Source organism: Amborella trichopoda, chromosome 4 (assembly GCF_054954075.1).
Source record: "Amborella trichopoda isolate Santa Cruz 75 chromosome 4, AtrichopodaSantaCruz75HAP2 v2.0, whole genome shotgun sequence".
NCBI lineage: Eukaryota > Viridiplantae > Streptophyta > Magnoliopsida > Amborellales > Amborellaceae > Amborella > Amborella trichopoda.
The window spans coordinates 57,679,957-57,703,771 of record NC_142339.1 but is presented as its reverse complement, the minus strand read 5'-3'; the positions used below and the strand labels follow the sequence as shown (position 1 = coordinate 57,703,771).

At 35.0% G+C, this 23,815-nt stretch overlaps 1 protein-coding gene across 5 annotated transcripts; it reads right to left on the bottom strand.

Annotated features, from left to right (window-relative positions):
• Nucleotides 1–1,604: 1,604 nt before the first annotated feature.
• MAG2 (RINT-1 / TIP-1 family) lies at nucleotides 1,605–13,844 on the bottom strand. 5 transcript variants are annotated; one of them, XM_006827108.4, is made up of 4 exons: nucleotides 13,036–13,819; nucleotides 12,383–12,490; nucleotides 3,856–3,959; nucleotides 1,605–3,775 (listed from the first exon to the last, which is right to left on the bottom strand). In XM_006827108.4, the coding sequence occupies exons 1-4, from the start codon at nucleotides 13,328–13,330 to the stop codon at nucleotides 1,820–1,822; spliced, it is 2,463 nt and encodes an 820-aa protein (XP_006827171.1). In that variant the 5' UTR covers nucleotides 13,331–13,819; the 3' UTR covers nucleotides 1,605–1,819. The 5 variants fall into 5 exon arrangements, with proteins under 5 accessions (XP_006827171.1, XP_020521563.1, XP_020521568.1 ...); XM_020665904.2 differs by lacking the exon at nucleotides 12,383–12,490 and adding an exon at nucleotides 6,307–6,379 and having other exon boundaries at nucleotides 13,036–13,177; XM_020665909.2 differs by lacking the exon at nucleotides 13,036–13,819 and adding an exon at nucleotides 6,307–6,379.
• Between the last annotated feature and the right edge of the window lie 9,971 nt (nucleotides 13,845–23,815).

Genomic DNA, 23,815 nt, shown 5'->3' with positions numbered 1-23,815 from the left:
TTCAAAATTTCTAACATAGATAAAATATCACAATTTTTATTAAAAAGATTATTTTTCAAGATAATGAGGTCGTGTGCGCATAAAATTTATCGCACCTAAAATTCATGATAATAAGTAGAAATAATTATTTCATTTTATTTTTAAAAAGAATGGATTATTTTTCGAGACAATGAGGTCACTTACACACAAAACTGATAAAATAAAGATCATAGACGAAAATATCACTATTTATTAAAAATAGACTATTTTTCAGGAAGACGATGTCACTTACTCACAAATATTTGAGAGGGAGCTTCCGATAAAAATTCGGTTCGAGAGAGGAGTTCACTGTGTTTCGACCAGAGAGAGAGATCTCAAAATTTTTTAGGGTGGGAGTGCTCACCTCCCCTATTTAAATTCTTATAACGTATTATTATATTATTTTATTACGCTCTACCTCATACCTGAGGTGTCGCGTTAAGAGTCTGCTTTTAACATACGAAAACCACGTCCACTAAAGGATGTGGCAAGCAGCAAGCAGCAACAGGCAAAAGCAGCAGGCAAAAGCAAAAGTTTAAACCAAAGTAAAAACTTTTGAAAATAGTGATGGTCCCCAAAGACCATCATACTGAAACAGACCATCACCTATTTAAAAGCATTTTTTCTCCCCTTTTTTTTTCTTTTTTTTCTTTTTTTTTGAAATTTTAGGATTGTTACACGTCCGCTTGTACTTATATTCGTCTAAATAATCAACAAAATTTGTTTCTTTTTTAGATTAATAACTTTTTATAATATAAAAAAATAAAAGTATATATAGTTAAGTTTTAATTACATATAATTACAAAAAAAAATTCTATTCAATTAATTTGCAAAAAATAGTATAATTATATTAAAATTATTATTGTTTATTTATCTTAATAACTTGTCAAACTTATGATAGTATAATCATGTGAATATAATTACATTAAAATTTATTAAGGGTTTTATTTTTGTTTTTAATCATATGACATGGAAGTATTTTTAATAAGTTTTTAATCATATTTATTATAATATTAATAATTATATATTGATAGCTAAATCTTATATTTTATTTATTATTTTATTTGTACTGTAAATTATGTAAGGTATTTTTTTTTTTTTAATAACTATATCGCCTCCAAATTTTGGACAGTTATATATCATTATTTTATACATAGAGCATTTTTTAGTAAGAGTATTTTTTATCATTAAGAGTATTTTTTGTCATTAAGAAATGTGTAACATCATCTATATGAAGTGATATCACTCACATACACTGTGTGGGTGAGTTAAACTCCATGTGGATGATATCACACCCTTCCTAATAATAAAAAGACTCTTACTAAAAAATATTGCATTACAAAACAAAGATATATAAAAATCCAAAATTAATTGTATACAATTATAAAATGCTCAGCACCCTAACATAACCCACATTCTTTAATTTGTAAACTTTTTTTTTACCATTACACTATTAAAGTGGGTCCACTACTCACCAGTACCTCGATTTGGGTTGGGTTCGAGTCCAAGCCTGAGTTGTTTTTGAACCTTCATGGTGCTAGTGAGAGAAATGATGTTTCTGGAAAAACGTTTGACGGGAGGGACAATTAAATCAAGCAAATCTCAATGATAATTCCTCAAATTGAGACAATAAGAAAAAACACCAATTCAATGAATCTAGCATCTCCTTTATGGACATGGAAAATGCTTCAGCAACCATTTCACTTCTCCCACACCCAAATGCCTCAGTCCCATGCTTCTCCCTCTACCATATCCAACACAAATCCAATGTACCTACCTTCCCTTATTAATGGACAAAGCATTATGGACAACGCCTCAATAGCCTCTCCACTTGCCCCACATTCAAATGCCTCATCCCACTTTTCTCTCTCAACCATCTCTCTTTGTCCTCCTTCCCCAGTCTCATCACCCTCAAACCCTCACTAACCCTTGGAAAGAAGGCCTCACCCCTCACACACCACACCCCAAAAAGGCTAAACAAAGCCTCCATGTCCCCAATAAACCTCTTTGACCCTTCTTCACTAAATCTCACTGCGTCATTTGCCAAAATACTACCAAAGATGGTTTGGTCTAACCCACCTGCTAAACCCCTCCAAAACCCCACAAAATCGACCTCATTCAGCTCACCTTGCATTTTGACAATCCTCCCTTGAATATAGTCCAACCCCTCTAAAAGCCCAGGGTTCACTACCCCAAGTTGGCCCTTCTCCAACCATTGCTTCCTATTCTTCAAATAATTGCGGCAACGAGCATCAAAACCACGCAAAACCACAGTCCAAAGCTTTGCCACCCACTCCTCTCTAAACTCCTCCAATTTCTCAATCTCCTCGCCAAAAACCGAGTCCCTGTACTCTCTCTCTAAACTCTTTCTACCTCCTCTCTCTAAACTTTGGAGTTCTTCTCTCTCCGAAGCTGCCATCTCTAGAAAGCACACGTCCTCACACCACTCTTTTAGCACTGACACACAATACCTTGCTGAATTCACAGAGACCGCAACCTTTTTCATGGCAGTCTCATCAGTTAAAGCGGTTAGCCCTTCTGCTTCTTGACATCTTTGAAGCAAAGAGTCCAGAAATTGTCTAACAGTAGGGACTCCAGATAACCTGATAAATCTAGCCCTTAAGTGAATTCTAGGCAATGACCTGGAACGCTCTATCACAGAGGATAAGCACCTCAGGACAAATTCAGCTATAGCAGGAGCCTTGTAATCAATTGGGTCAGACAAGAGAATTGCGCCTTGAATTCTACCCTTCCATGATTTCTCAGCCTCAATCTCTGGTTTCAGTTTATCTTGTGCTTCTTTGAGCTCAATCTCTCCCCATATCTCGAGCCAATCTGGGCGATCACAAAAAACTGACATGCATGAAACTCTTTGCAAAATCTCCTCGTCTAGAGAGAGAGAGAGTCTCGAGCTTGCTATTAGGCCTTGCATCTTTCTGTCAAATGATATCATGAGGTCGACCAGGCGTAGCCATGAGAGCCTCACTTGGAATGTTTCTCTCTCATCCTCTAAGTGGCCTACATAGACGGGGAAGATCTCTTTTGCAAGATGGGTAGTGAGAGAAGTGGCCATTGATGACACCCACTCCTCTCTGCAACTGTAACCACTAAGTCTCGCCTTGTCAACAAGTGGTTGCAATATCTCGTCCACTGATTCAACAAAATCTCGAGTGATCTTGTAAACCAGAGCAAATATGAACTCTGGCTTCTCGACCCACTTCAAGAAGTGAGGTCTTGATGCTAAGGCAATTGGAGTCACCAGCTCCTCGATTGTCCAAAGCGGCTGACGAAGAAGGAAAACCTGGTCCTGAGGTTGGTAGAGAGAGAAACTCTGGTCCTGCAGATGGTGGTGTGAGAAACTCTGGTCCTTTAGATGGTGGAGAGAGAAATTTTGGTCCCGTTGCACAAGCTGTCGAGCCCTTCTTCGTGTTTGAAGCTCCTGTAAATTACAGAGAGCGAGAAAGCTGCTGAAATATTTGTATTTAAGGTCTCCCTGCATCAAGAAGAGGGGGTTAGAGAGAGAAGAGCCTTTCTCTAGATCTTGTTTTGTGGGGCCAGAGAGAGGGGGTGGCCATCCAAGCGAGGTTAGAAGAGCCCTGTGATCTGCAATAACTTGAGGCCTCAGGATTGCCAAGGCCCGATCAATCCTTTGATCGACAGCTGAGATGAGACGGATCCATTGCGGGTGTGACTTTGTGATGGAAATCAAGATGTCCTCCACACATTTGAGAGGTTCTGTAGCAAACAGTCGAGTTTCCTGCATTTAATGTTGAGATTTAGATAGAGAGCTATGATGTCACAAAAAGTTACAATTGTGGTATTTGTTACGAGCCTTACTTCATAATTGGCAGAGGAGGAAGACTTTCTTAAAAGTCCACTGACAGTAGTGGAGACTGCATCTTCGATGTCACCAATCAGAGAATCAAGCTTTAATGCAGTCTCTGAAATAAAATAATCAACTCAGTTTAATCTTGGAAATGCATTTTCTTAAAATAATTCTAGCTATGAGAGTACTTAGGTAAAACCAAATAATTCTGGTGTGTTGTTGAAGTTGAATATATCAATGCTCTAGGAAAATTCTTAATTTCATATCTGTCTTCCAACACAGATGGAAAACAACCCACAGAGATTCTTTAATAGTGTGCAAAGGAAAAGCTCACAATGAGGAATATGAGCAGTCGAATTTCTGAATCAATACTTGACAAGTTGTTTCCACTGTAAGCCTGAAAACTAGCTTAGGCTTTAGGAAATCAGATCTTTTAATCAAAGCTTACATGAAAGAAAAAATCTAAATTCAAAACCATGAACCTCGAGGGCATTAACTATAAATTATTAATATTGGGGATTCTTTAATATGGTCCAATTAAATTTCTTTTCTTTTGTGGAAAACCTCACATAAATATAATCTTGAAACACCAATATCTTCAATTTGAATTGTTCAACACAAACACTGGGGGTTAATCTGTGACCCTATGTCCCTATGTCCCTTAAGTTATTTCGTATAGAGTTGTTACCAAATTCGTATCTTGGACACAGACATGTCAATGCCTATGAGCTTTTGATGTAAATTTAAGCAATACATCTTGTCTTAATGCATGCTTGAACAGTATAGTTTCAATAAAATATGGAGATCACCATAACTACCGTCTGAGTCTTATCTCAACTATTTGGTTACACAAATCTTGTTCCGCCATTCTACCCTATCAAGGGCTATACCCTCAGTCAAACTATAGGTCACCATATCTCTTCTTACTACTTCCATCCATATCGTTTTGGGGCTACCACTTTCCCTTTTAGAGCCTTGCAATGAACCAAATCGCCACTCCTAACTGGTGTTGTTCTAGGTCAACGTTGCACATGGCCAGACCACCAAGTCTATTTTTTCTCATCTTATCGCCTACTGGAGCTACCTCTAAGTTCCCTCGGATGTATCAAAATTAAATGAAAGTTTGCAATGATTGTTGTAATGACACAAAAGCCTTATACGTTAGGAAGTATCTAGAGTGTCACATGTGTGAATCCTCACAATTTGTGGTGAACAAGTGTGACCAAAAATATAAAATAAATTTTGGAATAAGAAATATTGATCTCCTTGGGTATCTTAGCTTAGCATCTGCAAGCAAATCTTAAAGTTGAGTCAATCAAACTTGACTCAACTTTAGGGCTATACCCTCAGTCAAACTATAGGTCACCATATCTCTTCTTACTACTTCCATCCATGTCCTTTAGGGCCTACCACTTTCTCTTTTAGAGCCTTATAATAGACCAAATCACCCCTCCTAACTGGTACTGTTCTAGGTCAACATTGCACATGGCCAGACCACCAAGTCTATTTTCTCTCATCTTATCTCCTACTAGAGCTACCCCTAAGTTCCCTCGGATGTATCAAAATTAAATGAATGTTTGCAATGATTGTTGTAATGACACAAAAGACTTATACTTTAGGAAGTATCTAGAGTGTCACATGTGTGAATCCTCACAATTTGTGGTGAACAAGTGTGACCACAAATATAAAATAAATTTTGCAATAAGAAATGCTGATCTCCTTGGGTATATCTTAGCCGGCATCTGCAAGCAAATCTTAAAGTTGAGTCAATCAAACTTGATCCCCAATCGAAATCTAGTTTGCGCCTTGAAGAGTACCCAGAACATTGAACAAGTTCCAGCAGCCAGTAGCAATTTCTTTGTAGTTGATGATGAACAATATCAATATGAATACTAAAGAGGCCCTTCACATAACTTAATGTCCTGCAAATTGCTATGAATCGTGTTCTAAATGATATAACCATGTAAGGAAACTCATGTTATGAGAGATATTACAACATATCATGATACCTAGTCAAGACTATAAACCAAAGATCTATACAAGATCAACTTATTCTGTTATATACTGAGAGCCTCACAAAACACTTTAAATGTTTATTGATATGCGTGCACATTATCGTTTGGTATTGCTCGAACAGATACACATGCAATATTATTTGTGGTACACCAGAGTCTCTATCCTGCTCCGTGATGAATGTTACACGAAAAGTGGAGTATATTTTCCAGTACCATCCCATCGCAAGCTGTTGAGACGAAGATTTTTCTAACTAGCCAAATTCTTTCAGTGTCACTTTCAACATTGATCAAATGAAGTATCTAAAGAAGTAAAACCTTCTGGTCGCATTAACCATTAGAAAAGAAAACTTTCTTTAGGTCAGACCCATAAAGTGCACTTCGATTTTGAAAACACTGGCAGGATTTCATCAGTCTTGCCAATCGAAAGAAGGTCCAAGACTTAGAGACCTTGTGGAAGGTAAATAATCAGCCACTGCTTATGTTGCATGTTGTTTCTAGCCTCTGGTTAATTATCAGGGTACTGCAAAAAGATAATGAGAAATATTGTGAGATGTAAAATATTTGGGTAAGATCACACTCTCTGAATCTATTATACAGGCGAATTTCTATTTCCTATCACATTTCTTTAGATGTAAAAGTAAGTATATGTGATCCATTTCCCATTTTACGTTATATGAGTTTTAAAGGTTACGCCTACAAAAGAAATTTGTATTGATCATTACATGTAAAGAACAAGAGTTTATTTTTTTTAAATACGAGAATAATGCTTAAGGCACTTCATTCAATGTTGTTCTCCCACCAAGATACAAAAGATTCAAACCTTACATGGCTGTATCACATTGTAAGAAGGCATGCAGGTATACAAACCGGCATCCAACTTCAATATTTACATAGTTTATCATGCCTTTCTCTCAGTTTGCTAGTTATCATCCCCCTTTTAAGATGTGTGTCGTTAGTGTAAGGCCACACTTTGCAATATTTCATAAGGGGGCACCTCAAAACTGATGTAGGACACGAAACTTTGTATGTTTCAATTGTCCAATTGAATTCCAAGGATGTGTTTCTCGGATCTTCTAGCGTTTATTTTTAAAGTCTTTCAAGTTTTTTTAGGGATTTCAGGATTATTCAGAAAAATCAATTAGGGGGCAAAAATGTCTTTCTTTGACATAGTGGTAAAGTGTCATTTTTATGTCCAATTTTAGTTAGGAGTCCAACTTAATTTGAATTACTTAATTAGGGGTCCAAGTTCTACTAAATTTTGGGTGTAAGGACATCTTAGTCTATAATAGAGGCTGGTTTAGGGTTTTAGTTGAAGAAATGGTCATTATTTGTTTTGAGAGTTCCAGTCAAACCAGAGATAGCTATGAAGCATGGCTTATAAGATCTCATTACTCTTTTCAATCAAATTTTCAGTTCATTGATCTCTCTGTGAATATCCCACTACATTCATTGGTATCAGAGTAGGCCCATTCCCAAAGTGCCCAAATATCTACTGAAAGCGTGCGCAATCGCTGCTAAAGAGATCAAGTATGTTGTGGTGGTGTCCAACTCACAAGGGAAGAATTCAACAATTTGAATAGGAGAATTGAGGAACTAGCGTATGAGATACATTAAAACCCCGAAGAAGGTTCAAGGAAGTGCACAACGTGTACCTACCCTGCTCTGATCGATGTACAATTGTCCATGACAATGATGCAATCAATTGAATCCAATCGCAGTGATTGGTCTAATTCAATGGATTTTAATCCAAACCACAATGAGGGGATAGGTGATCTCCCTCCATGTGAGGATAGTTTGGTTCATGATCTTGAAGAGATAAACCATGGAGAAACCTTATTATCATCAAGTTGTTCAAAAATCAGCAAACCATAGATTGGAATTCGCCCACCAATCTTTGACAAGTGCCCAGATGAAGGAGTCGGTGATCGTCAGGGGAATGAGAAAACCCAAGGTGAAGAAGGCGTGGCAGATGGCAAGGGGAACTAGGAACTCTAGGGTCGCCATCTATCATGGAAGCTATGGGCAAAAATCCGAAGTTTTCTATGCCAATAGCCAATCATTGAGGTGTTTGGCAAGGACTAAAATGAGAAATTTTCGAGCTTGGTCAGGATTCCTAAACTTGCAAGGGTTGATTGTGAGAAAGGAGTTTCAATTGGTGACACTGATTTTGTGGATGAAGCTTGTGCAGATGAGATGGTTCAGCAGGATAGCCAACCGAAAGAGATTGATAATCCGGAGAGGGAAGAGAATTCAGATCAAAGTAGAACTCTTTGCACAGGAGAAAGAGAAAGATGATGATGGAGCGCCAAGAATCTCGAAATCTCTAGACTCTCAGCTAGTGAGGATGCCATAAAGGGTGTCTGCTAAGTAGTTGATGATATTTCCCTTGATACTGAGATTAAAGCAGTACATGAGATGATTTTGAGCTTTTTATATTAGATAAAGCATAAATTGTCACTCAGAACATGGTTAGAAGTAGTGAGAAAAGATACGGGGACTTATAACCTCACTAAGATATATCCCTTCATAGAGCATAATGGCGGACCAAGATTCATGTAGTCGCCCCCAATAGTTGGAAAAAGGCTCTGAATAATAAATTGTCACTCATAACTTAGAATCACTATTATTCGTACTTGTTGGAAAGTTATTTCATAGCTCTATTGCATTAGGACTACTCAGTTGGTTTTTCCCTGTCGATTTCATCACAAAAAGCCCTCTAAAGGCCCAAAATTTTGAGTTCAAAAGTATCCATTGCCATTTCAGTTTGAGTTAATATTTACTAGTGAATTTACGTGCATTGCACATAGAATTGTCTCGTACCTTAGTTGTCTATTTCCATATGTGAACATCCTTGTACTCTAGTCCCTATTTAATATAGCCTAACTCTAGGACTTCATAGCATATTTTTTCTCTAATCCTCTTTATTTTTGCAACACGTATCCATCCCTTAACTGTGGCTTAATATGTAGTGTAGATATCAACTCTTCAACATACATATCAAGAGGCATTTCTTGAGGAATTCTCCTGATCACCCATACTCTTGAAGCCAAAAAGGAAAAAAAAAAGAAAAAGGTTAAAGAAAATTCTGGCTTCGATGAAGAATTTATACAAGTAAAACTTCAAAACTTGGCGACAAGTTTTCTCTAACCAGGGAAGTTCAATGCTGGACAAGATGCCTCGAATTTTTCAATTTTCCTATTACATTTCAGGAATGTATTATGGGCCTTTAGGGTTTCTTTTAAGAGTTTTTTAGGGAATTTCAGGTTAGTTTTGGAATAATAACTAGAATGTAAAAATCGTCTTTCTTTTACGTAGGGGTAAAAGTGTAATTCTATGTCCAATTTAATTAGGAATTCAACTAAACTTGAATAATCTAATTAGCAAGTCAAGTTATATTATAATCGCGTTTAAGGGCATCTATGGTGAATTTACTCTATAAATAGAGTTTGGTTTAGGGTTTTAGTTGAAGAGTTGCATATTATTTGTTTTGATTGTTCTGGTTAAACCAGAGATATCACTAAAGCTTGGCTTGTAAGCTTCCATTGCTATTTTCACTCAAATTTTCAGTTCATGATCTCTTCTTGTGATATCCCACTACATAAGAAACTCCAATAGAAAATGCACTTTTGGTACCAAAAATTCTTGCGATGGCGTTAAATGTCCCTAAATATGAAATTTGAAGCTCCAAAAATAAGATTTGGCCGTTATGTGAACTCTTGAAATAGACAGCCTACAAGATGCATATTTTTTGGGATTGATGCCCTTTTATTCAGATCCAAATTGTCGAACTCAAGATGATCAATTTGAGGGTTTCCAATGCGGAAACTGCATTTTTCCGGTGATATTTGAGGGGCAACTTTAATAAGCTGCAGCCCAATAATACACCTTAAGTTAGGGATATCTTCTAAGTATTTGTATTATATAGTGATTTCTTTCTCAATAAGCAAGACTTGGGGTTCTTTTGTACGTCGCCCCAAACTTGGATCAGGTCCGTTGAGGTAGCATTTTAGGTGACGTCTCATTCATGGATGAAGCAGCAACATTGAGTTCCATTTAATTACCCAATTAGGTTCCTGCCCACCCACAAAATGCTGCCACTAATACAATTTTTCAACCTACTACAAATTGACAGGTTTTATTGGCGCCACGACCACATATTTACAAAAACATACATCAGTATCCAAAATGGGGGTTATCCATTTATAAAAATATATAAAGCACAGCGAATTACTATGCATATGCAATCAGTACAACTATCAAAGGAGAGGGATGGTATTCCTAATAGTTTGCTCATCCTTAGCACCTCCTCTCACAAGGAATCAGCAATCGCACTGGCATCTCTCAAAACACATTAAAATGACAAATCCAGTAATTAATTTTTATCTCAAGGATCTCCTCCAATATGTTCATCCTCCATGAAGCACTTGCCTCATGTCTCACCCATCTCACCTTCAACAAGTCAAACCTCAAATCATTCTCCTAAAATGCCTCCATTATTCTACCAGCGCTACAGACAGTGTATATAAATGCCTACCATTACATAAGTTACAAATTCATGTTATTCTTTGTACTCCTATCAATTTTATAATTTCTTGGAAGTTTTATACTTATTGCCCACATATACAGTGATGCGGCTGCACTGAGGTCCATAGCATAGGGAAACCTGCTCTCAAGTTGCAAGAGGATGCAAAAGTGGATAGGGTGGCATCCATAGCTCAATCAAAGGGCCTCTTGTTCCTAACTCAATTAGAGCCTCAAATGTAATTTTGTCCTACCCAAGGTTCCGGGACTTGCCTTGGCCAAGGTCCTCGCCCCTTGGCCGACGTGAGTTCCTCGGGCAAGTCCGAGAAACTCGCCTGAGTCCAGCCCAAGCCAAAAAACAAAATAAAAATGAAAAAAATAAGAGATAATTATATGTCATGCTCAAAATTAACAGCTAGGTTAACAGATTTCTTTGGTTGGATGCCGAGCCCTTTTACAAGCTCGGGGGATCGAACCAAAGCTCAAAATTAACATTAACAGGTCGCTTTGTTTGGATGCCGTGGTCGCTTTACACAAGCTCAGGGGTTCGAACCACGGCATCTGCTATTTTTTTGTCCTGCTTTACCCAAAAAAAAGGAAAGAGGTTGAAATTACGAGAAGCTATGGGATGGATTTTGAGGGGTTTGAACCTCGAGCATTAGGTTCAAAAACCGTCAAGCTATCCAAAACACCATTAGTAAGTCTATGTTAATCGTTATAAAACTAATCACTCCCTGAGGCTCAGCTTGTTGAGGAATCTGCCATTTCAAGACTTAGTACCACAATTGGTGAATTACACTGCAAATTTTGGGCTTGCACCTCATAGGTTCAAATGGTAAAACTGCCCTGTATCCTCAGACGAATCAACTGCAATGCCACTAAACCCACACTTGGTTGTTGGCCGTGAAATTGATCGAAGCACTAATCCTCTCTTTGAGCACTTCCACTGAACTAAATGGATGTTCTTATCCTTCTCTTCCTCACTCCATCAAAAATCCCTTTGGAGCTTTTGGGCTTTCTGACCACAGAACAAGGTGATCCAAATTGACAAGACATGAAGTACAAGAGGGGATCAGATAATGTCGATTTTGTCAAATGTATTCAGGATTCAACCTCTCCAATAAAAAACTCCAATCTAACCTAGCCAATGCACTAGCATTTCTTTCCAATAGCACCTCCCAACGGATATCAGTGGAAGGTCCAACAGGAAGAGGATGCACTAACTAGGACGATTTAAAATTTCTGATCTAATCACCAGTGCCACAAGCCACTCCCCCTCTGCACCACACCCTACAACCCAACCACACTAGTCTTTCTCAAACTAAATTTAAGTCAAAAAATTATTCAAATCATGGAGCCAAACTTGAGAGGCAAACCATGTTTCATGGATCCTTCCAGTATCATCTATATATTGTAAGTGTCACAATCCATCAATGCCACTTTCGGGCTTGATGAAGGACAAGTCCTAGCAATATTTTTAAGCTGCCTAACAAGGATATGGGAAAGTCATTTGCTTTACCGAAACACCCTAAAGCCTTAAATGCAGTGTTACGGACTCAATTCTAAACTCCAACAAGACCTACGAAAAGAAAAACTCTACTCATACACCAAAATAAGAAGTCCCAATATTAAAATTGGCCCAGAGCTAACTCGAGAATCAATGGCATCATTTATTTTTACAAGTTGAGCACACAGTTAAGACCAGCATATAAGGATGCATCAGTGATTAAAATCCAGAACTCTAGAGGTGCCAGGCTCTCGAGCCCAAGTCAGAGGCTGACTCAGCCATCTCTCTTTAAAAGAAAGTACGTTGAAATCAGTGAATCGGGTCAGACTTGCCTAAGTCTTAGGTTATGCAGGGTCTGGTGACCCGGGCAAGGCCAATCCATAGTAACTCATTTTAAAACACTGGGATACATTGAGTCACAAAATAAAATATTAGCAAAATAAATAAATAATAGAAACATTGGGGCGATAGAATCAAGAGCAAATTAATGCACACCTGCATAAACACGAACTGCCTCTACTCTGGTCACTTCCTTCGCAAGCATAGGCAACTCTTTTGCAAGAATTTGTTCAGTTTTTCGAAGTGACTTGGTTTCCTTTCCATCTACACGATAATTTCAAGTAAAGAGTTCCTCATAGCAAAAACAAACAGGAAATTCATTCCTTTCTAATTCACACAATTTGGTTGGAATCAACAGCAAAAAACTTATTTTATTGCAACAAGAAGTTGAACAATTGACTGATGATATCTCTTGAAATTAATGGGATAGCCACATTTGTGAGATTATGAGAATAATAAAATGTTCAATGGAATTCATTTCATTTTATCACAAATGAAGTATGAATCCTGGTAACGTTTTACAAATTATTTTAGAAGGTTATCTATACTATGATCTAAATTTTGAACTTTTTCTTTCCATCTGGTTTAAACACAATTCAATGCCTCTGTAACAAACATCATTTCTCTTCATTGACAAATTTACCAGTACATTCTTCACAATTTGCACTAAAGGGATCTCTACAGAGATATCTCATAAAAAAATGTCTTGACATTGATAATCACTAGTTCACTGTCTACTTTCATGCAATCTAAATCTTTAAGCTGAGCTCAAATTATGCTTCAATTCATAAATGGATGATTTTCCTTACCTGAAGAAGGGCTAGGGACACAATTTGATGCTCCAATCTCGTAAAGTTTGAGCTTAATTTCACTACAAGCAATTTGAGTTCGATCATAATGAGAAATCCAAGACTCTATACTTGTTATAAACCTCTGCTCCAAATCTGCTAAAACTTTATCCAAATCCGAGCACTCTTCGGTCAATTTTAGAGCTAATTCCCCAGCTTTTAACAAATCCTCTTTCTTCTTAAAATTCTTGTCTAAGAACTTGATCAGAGAAGGAGACAGGTCCAATGATCCAGGCGAACGAACATTTTCTTCCATATTTAAGCCATTAAATCTCAAAAAAGGCCTGGAGATCAAGGATTTGAAGAATCAAATGGGAAACTCTGAAATTCCCTAACTGATTCCGTTGAATTAACTGATTATTGATCCACTACAAAATGGACTCCACTAAAAAGCCCTAAAATGACCAAGCTATGGCTAAATCTGGCAACTTCAAGGGCTATACACCTCCATTGAAGACCTTAGATTCACTTGAAGTTTGACACTATTACCTTGATTTGGATAAACCCTAAAATACGAGGAAATTAGGGCCAAATTTGCTAGCCTCTTCTGCTAATGCACAGCTATAAAACTTGACTAAATAGCGCATAATGTGGGAAAGATTCGACCTGCCATATTCATGTGCAGTTTATTTCTCTTTGCTGAAAATGAACGTAACATTCCAAATTTTTGAAATTTATAGAGTGCGGTTTATGCAAATGTTAGAGTGCGGTTTATGCAAATGTTGAGAGCTGAGAGCTGAGAGTTAAGATGACGATTAAACTTCAGCACTAATTATAAATTTATTTTTTTCCAATAATGACTAATTATGAAAATTAAAGTACAACGCATGACGTGGATTGAGCAAATTTTTAAAGTATTTAATAATATTAAAAAGAGATAGTCCAATTTTATAGGATTTTTAAATTTGTTTTTTTAGATTGTTTATCTTTATTACAAGACGGCCACAATTGTTTCTAACCATTCGATGTCAAGTTAGATGATTTGGTGTATATCATAAAGTTAAAAAAAAAATTCTTTAAACTTTGATACTAATGAAAGACATGCTCACAACCATCCAATTTGCAATATGATGAACATGAGTGGTTGTAATATCCTTATGCTAAAAGTAGGTGGTCTCTTTTTATACTTTCTCTTTTTCATATCCATTCATCTCGAGTTCAGGATGAGTTTCCGAATGGAGGAACAACTGTTTTGGTGGGTTTTGAGATGTCTTACTTTTATAGTGTAAGTTTAATGCCTTCTATAAGTCATTTCTATTTTGAAATGGTTTGCTACGAGAGAATGTGTGACATGAGGCAAATTATTTATGGTGCAAGAAGATTTCAATCACCTCTAACCATCATATGTCAAATTGTGTTGCTAAAAGTATGTTACAAAACTCGAGATATTCTTTTAGATTCTCAAACTGATCCTGTGGTGCATCTCTTGCTGCTTGATTTTACTTAAAAATGATTGCGGTCCCATTGTACACAAAATAAATGGAGTTATTTGGCATTATTCCTATAATAACCAAAGGGCACCTCATGATTTTGTATAACCAACATATTTACATATGTTCCGCGTAGTAGATCAATTTGTCTAAAGCATATTTACTTCTAAATTTCGAAAAAAAAAATGGCATATTTCATTAGGGGGAATTAAAGAAGGAGACTACTAGAGTGAAACATTCAAAAATATTACAAAAGATAAGGACCAATCTATTTAGTACTAAATTATTATACAATTTTTAATACACAACTATACAAAGTTATCATTGTTGTAAAATAACAGTTCCGTGATAATTATATTAGGGTTTTGTTATGTTACTTTTACACATAGAGTAATTTCTTACTATACTTAATATTTTTGACAATTGATATCCTTACTCCAAAATGTAGCAGTTTTTTTTATCTAAGGTATTTTAGATAATTAATCAATGATAAATTAAAATTTTTTTATAGAAATAAAAATATTTATTAACTATAGTAAATAATGACATCATCTATCTAAGGTGTGAAATCACCCACATGGAATATTAATTATTTTTTAACCTCTAATAAAATGTCACTAGTTTCTTATATAAATATCTATCATACATTTCTTAACAATAAAAAATATCATACATTTCTTAACAATAAAAAATGCCCTTACATGTAAGATTTTGTATTATAAAACAAAGGTAATGAGTATCTAAAAATTTTGAATACATTAAAAAAATACTCCAGGAATACCTTAGCAAAATCCATTATGTTATTATATAATATAAATAAACTAATACAATTATAATTACTTGTATAGTTATAAAATTTGTAATTATAATTTAGATTTCTTAATATTATATTTCAATTGTATGCATTATCATTATTATATCATAATAAAATACTATGATACAATAATTTTCGTTTGATTTTAATAGGCGATAGATGAAAGAAAAGAGACTTAGGTAGGCTACCCATGTGGAGTGAGACCCAGCACAATACTTATTAGGATGTACAAGTTGGTTCGAGTGGAAGGCTAAAAAAAGACAGGAAATAAGCTCAAAAGAACATGGTCGGAAGTAGTAAGAAAAGTTATAACGACTTATGGCCTTCCTGAGGGTATGGCCCTTGATAAAACAAAATTACATCATAAGATTCGCGTAGCCGACCCTAAATAGTTGGCAAACGGCTCTAATGATGATGATAATATCATAATAAGTATTATATAATAATTATAAAAGTATCATAATGATTTAATCTAATTATAATGACACAATTTCTATGCATCCAGCCTGCATATTGTAGAAATGCGGGCTTGGCAATAAATATTTTTTAAAATATTATTTGATCTTAATTTTTAGATAAGATATAATCTTTAACTTGGAGATCACGACTATGGAAAAAAAAATAATTGAAAACTAGAAATAATAACTATATTAAGAAAACATTTGGACCGTTAGTTACGCTTGTTTTTAAATGGACTACCTATTTGTACCTCTAGATCGCATATTGTAAAAATGAGGTCCAGCCCGTATAAAACAATTTTCCTTATAATAATGCAATACAATATTGTTGTAATTTAATCAAATTATAACTATAGTTGTATGGGTATATATTAATAAGACTGTAATTATTTTATTAATAATAATTAATTAATCGATATGCAAGTGTGTACAGGTGTTTGTATGTCTTTTAATTAAAATATACTACTAATATTTATTTTAATTAAATTGAATTTTATTCTAACCAAAGATCTAGTTATTTATTGAGAAAAGAGAGGTTCTATCGGGTCACAATTTCTATCATCTTTTAGGAAATAAAAAAAAAAGAAGAATATTATATTATATTAATATCATAATATTATATTAATACTGAAATTATGATATTATAATATTCTATAATTATTACATTAATGATAATATTATATGACTATAGTATTCATATTGTATTGATGTTGTCGTTATTATTATTATTATTGTGCTATTATTATATTATTATTATTACTAGTATTTATATTGGAAAAATATCATTTAAATATTTAATTTAATAAATACTTACTATAAAATATCATGATCATCCTCAATATTAGTATCATAATATTATAATATGATATTATAATACTATAATATTATACTCCATGTAGGAGTGTACTATACATCTATTCCCTCGGCTAGATGACCTACTTAGGAGGATTTTTTTCTATTTGAAAAGAGAATTTTTGAATTTTAAGTGTTCTAATTAAGGAGTATATACATCAGACCATTTATCTTTAATACACGGAGGTCACAATGACTTACAACCATCCGATGTGAAATCCAATAGCTTGTGTGTGTCACAAAATTCAAGAAAGTTTCTTTTGAAGTTTGAACTTGGTCAATGGAATAAATGCAACCATCTGATTTCACATCCAATGGTCAAAATTAATTATGACCATCTTGTACTAAAGATAAATGGTCTCATGATATGTTTTTCATTCTAGTTATTAGGCTCCTTGTCATAAAATTGGACGGTCTCTGTTCAAGTTTGAGACATTATTTTTTTGCGTAGAGAGTGCTATTTAGAAACTTTTTGTAAACAAAAATTTATTGAGTTTAGTCTACGAAATCGAAAAGGATACATCTTCAAATTTTGGGATCCTACAATTACTTCTAGATTTGGTGTTATATGACGGAGTAAATAGATAGCATACTTCCATAGAAGCATTATACTTTTTGGCATATATTAATATTATACTATACTAATAGCATGTAGTGTCATTATATTACTATTATATTATATTATCTCGTCAGCATTAACATGATGTGTATTTTGTTATAATATTTGTTAACTTTCTAAAATTATAATATTGTATTATTATAGTATTTATTATATTCTTATTTTTATTACTATTTAAAGTATTTATTATTGAAATAATAATCATTTAATATTTATTTGAATAAATATTATTTTAAATAATAATATAAATGGAATCTATTTTATTGGTCGTGTGTTAACAACAAAATATGTAATGTTGATGTAATAATATAATATAAGTTTAGGCTTAAAATGAACATTCAGAAATCTTATGAAAATCTCAATTCCAACGGAAATGTCAATTTTAAACGAACCAAACACGATTGGCCTAGCTTTTCCAGAAAAAATGACTCCGGGAGATGTGAATCCAATGAGCCAAACGGGCCCTAAGTTATATTTCTTGTGTACCATAGAGCAGGATTTGGTTTGACTCAAGGCAGGCTCCTTCAATGTCATGTCCCCGTTTTTAGACTTAGGTGTACGAGAAGGCCACAATTAACCAATGGCAATCAAATTTGAAATTTGACCCTTAGGGTTGTGTTCGAGAAAATTTGTTTTGACTATGAGCTTCGTCATTATTTATTACTTTATCTTTAAGTTTCTCATCTAATAGCTAAGGGTGATTATGACATTCTTATATCATAAATAAATACTCTTATTATTATTTTAAGGTTATTTTGCAACAAAAAAATCCAACACCAAAAATTGAAATTTCTAGATCATTGTAGAAATTCGTAGTTTGGCAACTAAAGACCTTAGTGAAAGAGGGGAACTAGAAGTCTACATTTCTAGACAAGAGAAATTTCGACTTTCACCCTCCATCCCAATTCCCCATAGAGCTATAAATTTCTCAAGAATGAGAAACCCAAATTTCTCATTTGCTCTCACCCCTTTTCATTTGCCTAATTTTTTTTCTTAGAAATACCAGATAGAGATGAAAGGTTGAGGCTACTTTCATTGTATTGGGGAGCATCATAAAAGTATAATTAGTAAAATTTTAAAATAAGCAAAATACCCCTCAAAGTTTATGAGGTGGTTATTTTTAGGGTGGTATCGGGTATGGTACAGGTCAGGTTCGGTTGGATTCGGACCCGAATAGTATTTGGGTCCAGGTGTTGGACCTAGACCCAACCTTTTGGGTCTAAAATTTGGACCCATACCCAGATCTGTCAGGTCCTAGGTCTAGTCATGTCCATTGCCACCCTATGACTATGAGCATTTCTTTTTTTTTTTTTCTTTTTTTCCTTTTTTCTTACCATCATATACCCAATTATTGGCAACATTTACAGTATTGCACAACATTTATAAATACCGACATTCCTTACTGTTTCACGTAATGGCTGGAAATTCCTAAAAAACAAACGAATTGGCAACATTTATGAATACCTACATAATACATACCCATATTATTCAGATCAGGTCCGGCCGGACCGGACCCAACCTATTCGGTTCAAAATTTGGACCCATACCCGGACCTGAGGTCGGGTCCACTTGTTGGGTCAGAGGTTTGGTCAAGTCCATTGCCACCCCTAGTTATTTTATTGTTTAATTCTTTTAAACATTGATTGTCTCTAAATATTTTTTGTAGGTTGGTGAGGATGAGAATGCATATAAAGAAATCAAACTAAAATCTTACAAATTCTCTCAAACTATCCAATCAAGACGAGATATCAAATAATGTTTACTGGTGAATTATAGCATTTGTATGTGAACTAGACCATCCATTTGTGATAACTTGCAACTTAGAGAAACTAAGTCGATACACATTAATACCTTGATAACAACACAAGCTTTACATGTCTTAGAGTCCACATTTGAGGCACGGTCAATTTTGTTTATGGAAGATAAAGCTTGAAAACCTCTTTGTTTGTTGTTTTGTTTGTAGAGATGCTCGAGTTCAATGATCTGGTCGTTGCAGTGTTCACGTTGCGTATACGAGCAAAGTTTGCACTCAGTAAATATTCGTCTTTGCTGCAACTTTCTCAACCATAGAGTTGTTGCTCAAACTGTGGTTGAGAAAGCGATTACTTACTATGGTAAAAGCAAGATTTAGCTCTCGGACAATTAAGGATTTATACTAACTTCGAACTTCCAAAGAAACCAGGAGTCTGTTTCCCAGGATTGGCACTAAAACTTCTTAATATTCGAAGCTTAAAAGATCGCATTCGTTTCGGTTGCGATTAAGCTAACAGTCACTGTTTTGGTGTAGGTTTACTCAGACATGACACCTCCCCTTCAATAAACTAATAGTCTCATTGCTTTTGCCTTGATTTACAATTTTTTCTCATTTTGGCCTCTGATAAACTATAGCTTATGACTTTTGCCTGCAATTAAGCTGTATTAGCAAATGTCCGCAGGAAACGTAAAGTGATTAAAGACCAAATTTATGAGGATCCGAATTGGTGAGGGGGCGGTCTCATAAAAACCACATGACTCGGTGGTTCGACTGGTTATAATATGTTTTTGACATTTGTATATAAAATCAAAAAGTTCATTAAAAACTATCGAAAATCATAAATAGAAATATATATGTAACAAATCTAGGGTTTGCATTTTGCAACTTTGGATATCTCCATTTTTAGGCTCAAAAGCAGCATAAGAACTGTGAAAAATCAGGCTGAAAATCTGCTAGAAATTTGGGGGAAAAAAATAGAGAGAAGGGAGAAAAAGCCAATAAATAGTAGATAAAGATACTGAGGATAGGGCCTTCATCATTTTTTTCATCAATTACAAAACTAATATCAGTAGTGAATCTTTTCAGCTTTAATTTGGAATAAATTTCCACCTCTTATCTATGTCCCGCAAATGACCAAGTACTATCTATTTTGCACTTCTTATAACGTTTTACATGTTTTCTGCTTTAAAAGACAAGTGAGATTGTTGAATATAAGAAAGAAAAAAAATTATATAATGTTGCAATATCAAAATGTAGAGTGAAAGATGCACCTCAAAAATCCGTCGGAAAAGGTTGTTTTAATGTTGGAAACCCCTGAAGCATTTCGACATCGAGATGTATGAATATATATATATAAAATATATATATTTTGAATCCCATAAATAGTGCATCTTACAACACATTATCTAGACCACCCATTTTCAAGATTTTCATATGTTTATAGATCTATTGGATTTTAACTATTTTTGAAGTTTAAAATTTTATAATTAGATATAAAAATAGACTTTCAGATAATCTTAAAAACTATTCATGCCAAAATTACATGTTATGATAAAAATTGGATTTTCTTATCCCATGCTTACCGCATCATGATGAACCATCAATAGTCAATATATATGATAGGGCATCAATCCCTAAATGAAATTGTGAATGCAATTAAATATTTCGCCTTTAATCTTGTGGCTTTTTAATGCATGTTTGCTAGTATTAGTGTTTAAAAAATGCATCTACGAGTGGATCGGCCCTCCAGATGAAGATCGGCCAAGTCGGTGATTCAACCAAAAATGAAAAAGAATAAGTTACAAAAAAAAAAAAAAACTTCTATTTAAGCAGCATTTTTTTTTTTCATTTCTTATTCTTTATTTTCAATTGAGTAATGATCCTATAAGACCCTTCCCCACCCATGTGTGTATCTTCATTTCTTATTCCTTATTCTCAATTGAGTAATGATCCTATAAGACCATTTTCTACCCATGTGTATAGGACTCCAAAAGATCACCATTAAAATTGGTGCGGATCTCTAAAAAAATTATCACATGGGTATAGGATTTGACTTTTCTATAGATCCATATCAAATTTAATGGCGATCCTTTAGGGTCCTACACACATAAGTGGGGGAGGGTCCTATAGGATCACTTCTCTTCTTAATTTACCACCATTTTGGATATTCAAGACTTGAAAGTTCTCAAGTAACAAATACATGTTATGACTTCAGATCTTGATCTGAAGTCTCATTCGACTTTGAATCTTTAATATATGAAGTCAAGTCCTAATTACAAAATCAATGTGACTTTTGACATTCGAGATCCTAAATTATCAATAAAGCCTTGAAATTTTGTCAAAAAAATAAAAATTTAAATTCAAAATATGATTTCGAAATTTGAAAATCCAAAATAGTGACGATTTTACAAGATAAAATAGAGAAAAGGGACACATCAAGGCTTAACTTTGAATATTCACAATCTAAAATAATAAAACAACATTGCCGGATCAAGGTTTTAAAAAATGTTGATTTGGATTCGAAACAAAAATCAATGGACCAGTTCATTCCCATCAGGAGCTGGCCTGTTCCCTCAACGAACCAGCTCGTACTCAGACGAACCACATTTATTTAAAAATTCAAGTAAACCGATATTACTTTACTTTCATTCATACGAGCTATAACTCCAATGTTACTATTTATTTCTCACACGCTGCAAATGCTAGTAATCAGATTCATCCGTATAACTGATTTGGGAATCTGTCAAAACTCTTGACTGGGGCATTGAACGCCATAATTGACGTTGGTAAATTTAATGAGTAATTAATGGAATGAACGCCAGGTTTTAAGCTGATAAGAAATCAGACGGCTGAGGTCACGCGTGATGCACCCACATTAATAAGTCCCGTTAAATGGATAAAGTTAATGACACTTAACAACCGAGCGAAACCGAAATCTTGAACGTTTATTAGGATGTTTCGGCTAAAATGACCGAAAATTTGGACAAATAACGAGGTTGAAATTTCGCATTCTTCATAAAATTATAATGGTAATTTAATAGGCACGGGCAGTCCCAACGATTCCTCGGTCGGACTGTGAATCCCCGAGTAGTCTCACCGATTCCGGGCCTTAGGAATCGCCCTTTGAGAAAACAAAAAATCACTTGCAGGACTCGAGAACCTTTTGGTAAACATTTGAAAGGCCCGATTCTAGATAATCGGATCAATCAGGCCCTCTATTCTGAGCTTTACCAGGGGGATTCAGAGTCGACTAGCAAATTTTTAGTAGGCAAAATATCATACTTCTCGGTGGAGTAAGTGTTTTTGAAAACATGAATGATGATTCAGATCTCGCTCAATAATGCATAAGCAAAAAACTCACGGTTGATTATCTTCCTATATTCATATTGAAAACTAAATGACAAATTAGTAAATTTACCAAGCTCTAATGCCGTCAACTTCCATCGCCTTATATGGTTTGCCAAGAAGCATAGTAATTTCTCCTCCAAAAAAATCTCGCTCTCTAATAGCTCAAAAAATTCAGATCAATAGATAAAATGCAAACCACATTTCTCGAGAAACAATAAGATGCACTCGTGCCAAAATTAGCTAAATCCAACCACCAAACTGTAAGCTTCATCATTATTGTGGGTACAGACTAAAGCCAAGCGGAGGTATAGTATATCACGAAAAGGAATCGATTTCATTAAAAAATAATCCACTAATTCCACTTTCCCTAAGACAAAAAGACGATCACTAGAAGTGGAGATTCCAAATTCAACCACCACACTGATGCACTACAATGAATACGTAATCCTCACAGTTATGAAGATTTTTTCCCTTAAATGAGATCAATTTAAAAAACAATTAGTGATATAGATTTTCTAGAAGGTAGGGTTCAAGCTCGTCCTGGGACGGACCTATTGTAGAGAGAAGCTTCATCCATCATGAATCAGGAGGGAAAAGAAAGAAACAAAAGCAACATTGAGGGGTGGGTCCACACAAAATTCATTTTGTACCCGCTTTCATGGCCCGTTTATTTTAATTTTCAAATCATCGGATCTGCACTATTTTCGGAACTCCAAATTCACATATATGGATCTGCAGATATTAGGGATGGGAATTGGACCCTCAAACCCTTGAAAACCAGGGCAGATGCAAGTGCCGGCAGACTTATGAAAGATTTTATCTTATTGCAAACTTATGACAAATGAGATAGCTGTCAAAATACACATATATCCAGCCAGCTTGCCCCTGAAAAGGACCTTGGGCTACACTGTAGAAGTCAATTATAAATTGATAAGATAAAACCAATACGACCCACCTTCTTGGTTTGACCCACCTACTTACAGAATATAAAGCTATTAAGTTATACTTTAACAATTAGATCAGACAATGACAAGTTGGGAAAGACAAATCCATGGGAAAACACAGTAGATAAGCCAATCTTATGGAAACTAAAGGCGGATTTCAGGGCAAAAAGACAGCCTAAGTTGACACCAAGTGGCACGCCTTGCTTGACTTAATCCTTGATCACATCAACAAAGAAAATTAAGTAAAAAGTGACGGGCCAAACCGTGTTTTAAAATAGTGCTCTATATCTAAATGGGTCTTCCAACCCACTCAGAAAGCCATATTAAACGTGCAGGCACCGGCCAAGAGTCAACACAGTTGGCAACATAGACTTAGAGGCTCTAAAGAGGCCCAAAAATAAACTCCAAATAAAGCACAGGTTCTTATAGGGGCCCAAAGAGAAACTTCAAGGTAAAATTTCATGATATGGATCCATCTAACTTTAATACCCTGAAATTCCTAGCTGTTTAAGATTAGAAGAAG

What these genes read in the sequence shown, in the direction of transcription:
- MAG2 (XM_006827108.4), bottom strand. Translation starts at nt 13,330, where the DNA reads ATGGAAGAAAATGTTCGTTCGCCTGGATCATTGGACCTGTCTCCTTCT. An exon ending in TGTCCCTAGCCCTTCTTCAG is followed by an intron (nt 12,491 to 13,035) that starts GTAAGGAAAATC and finishes ATTATCGTGTAG; the next exon opens with ATGGAAAGGAAACCAAGTCA. An exon ending in CCTCCTCTGCCAATTATGAA is followed by an intron (nt 3,776 to 3,855) that starts GTAAGGCTCGTA and finishes CATTAAATGCAG; the next exon opens with GAAACTCGACTGTTTGCTAC.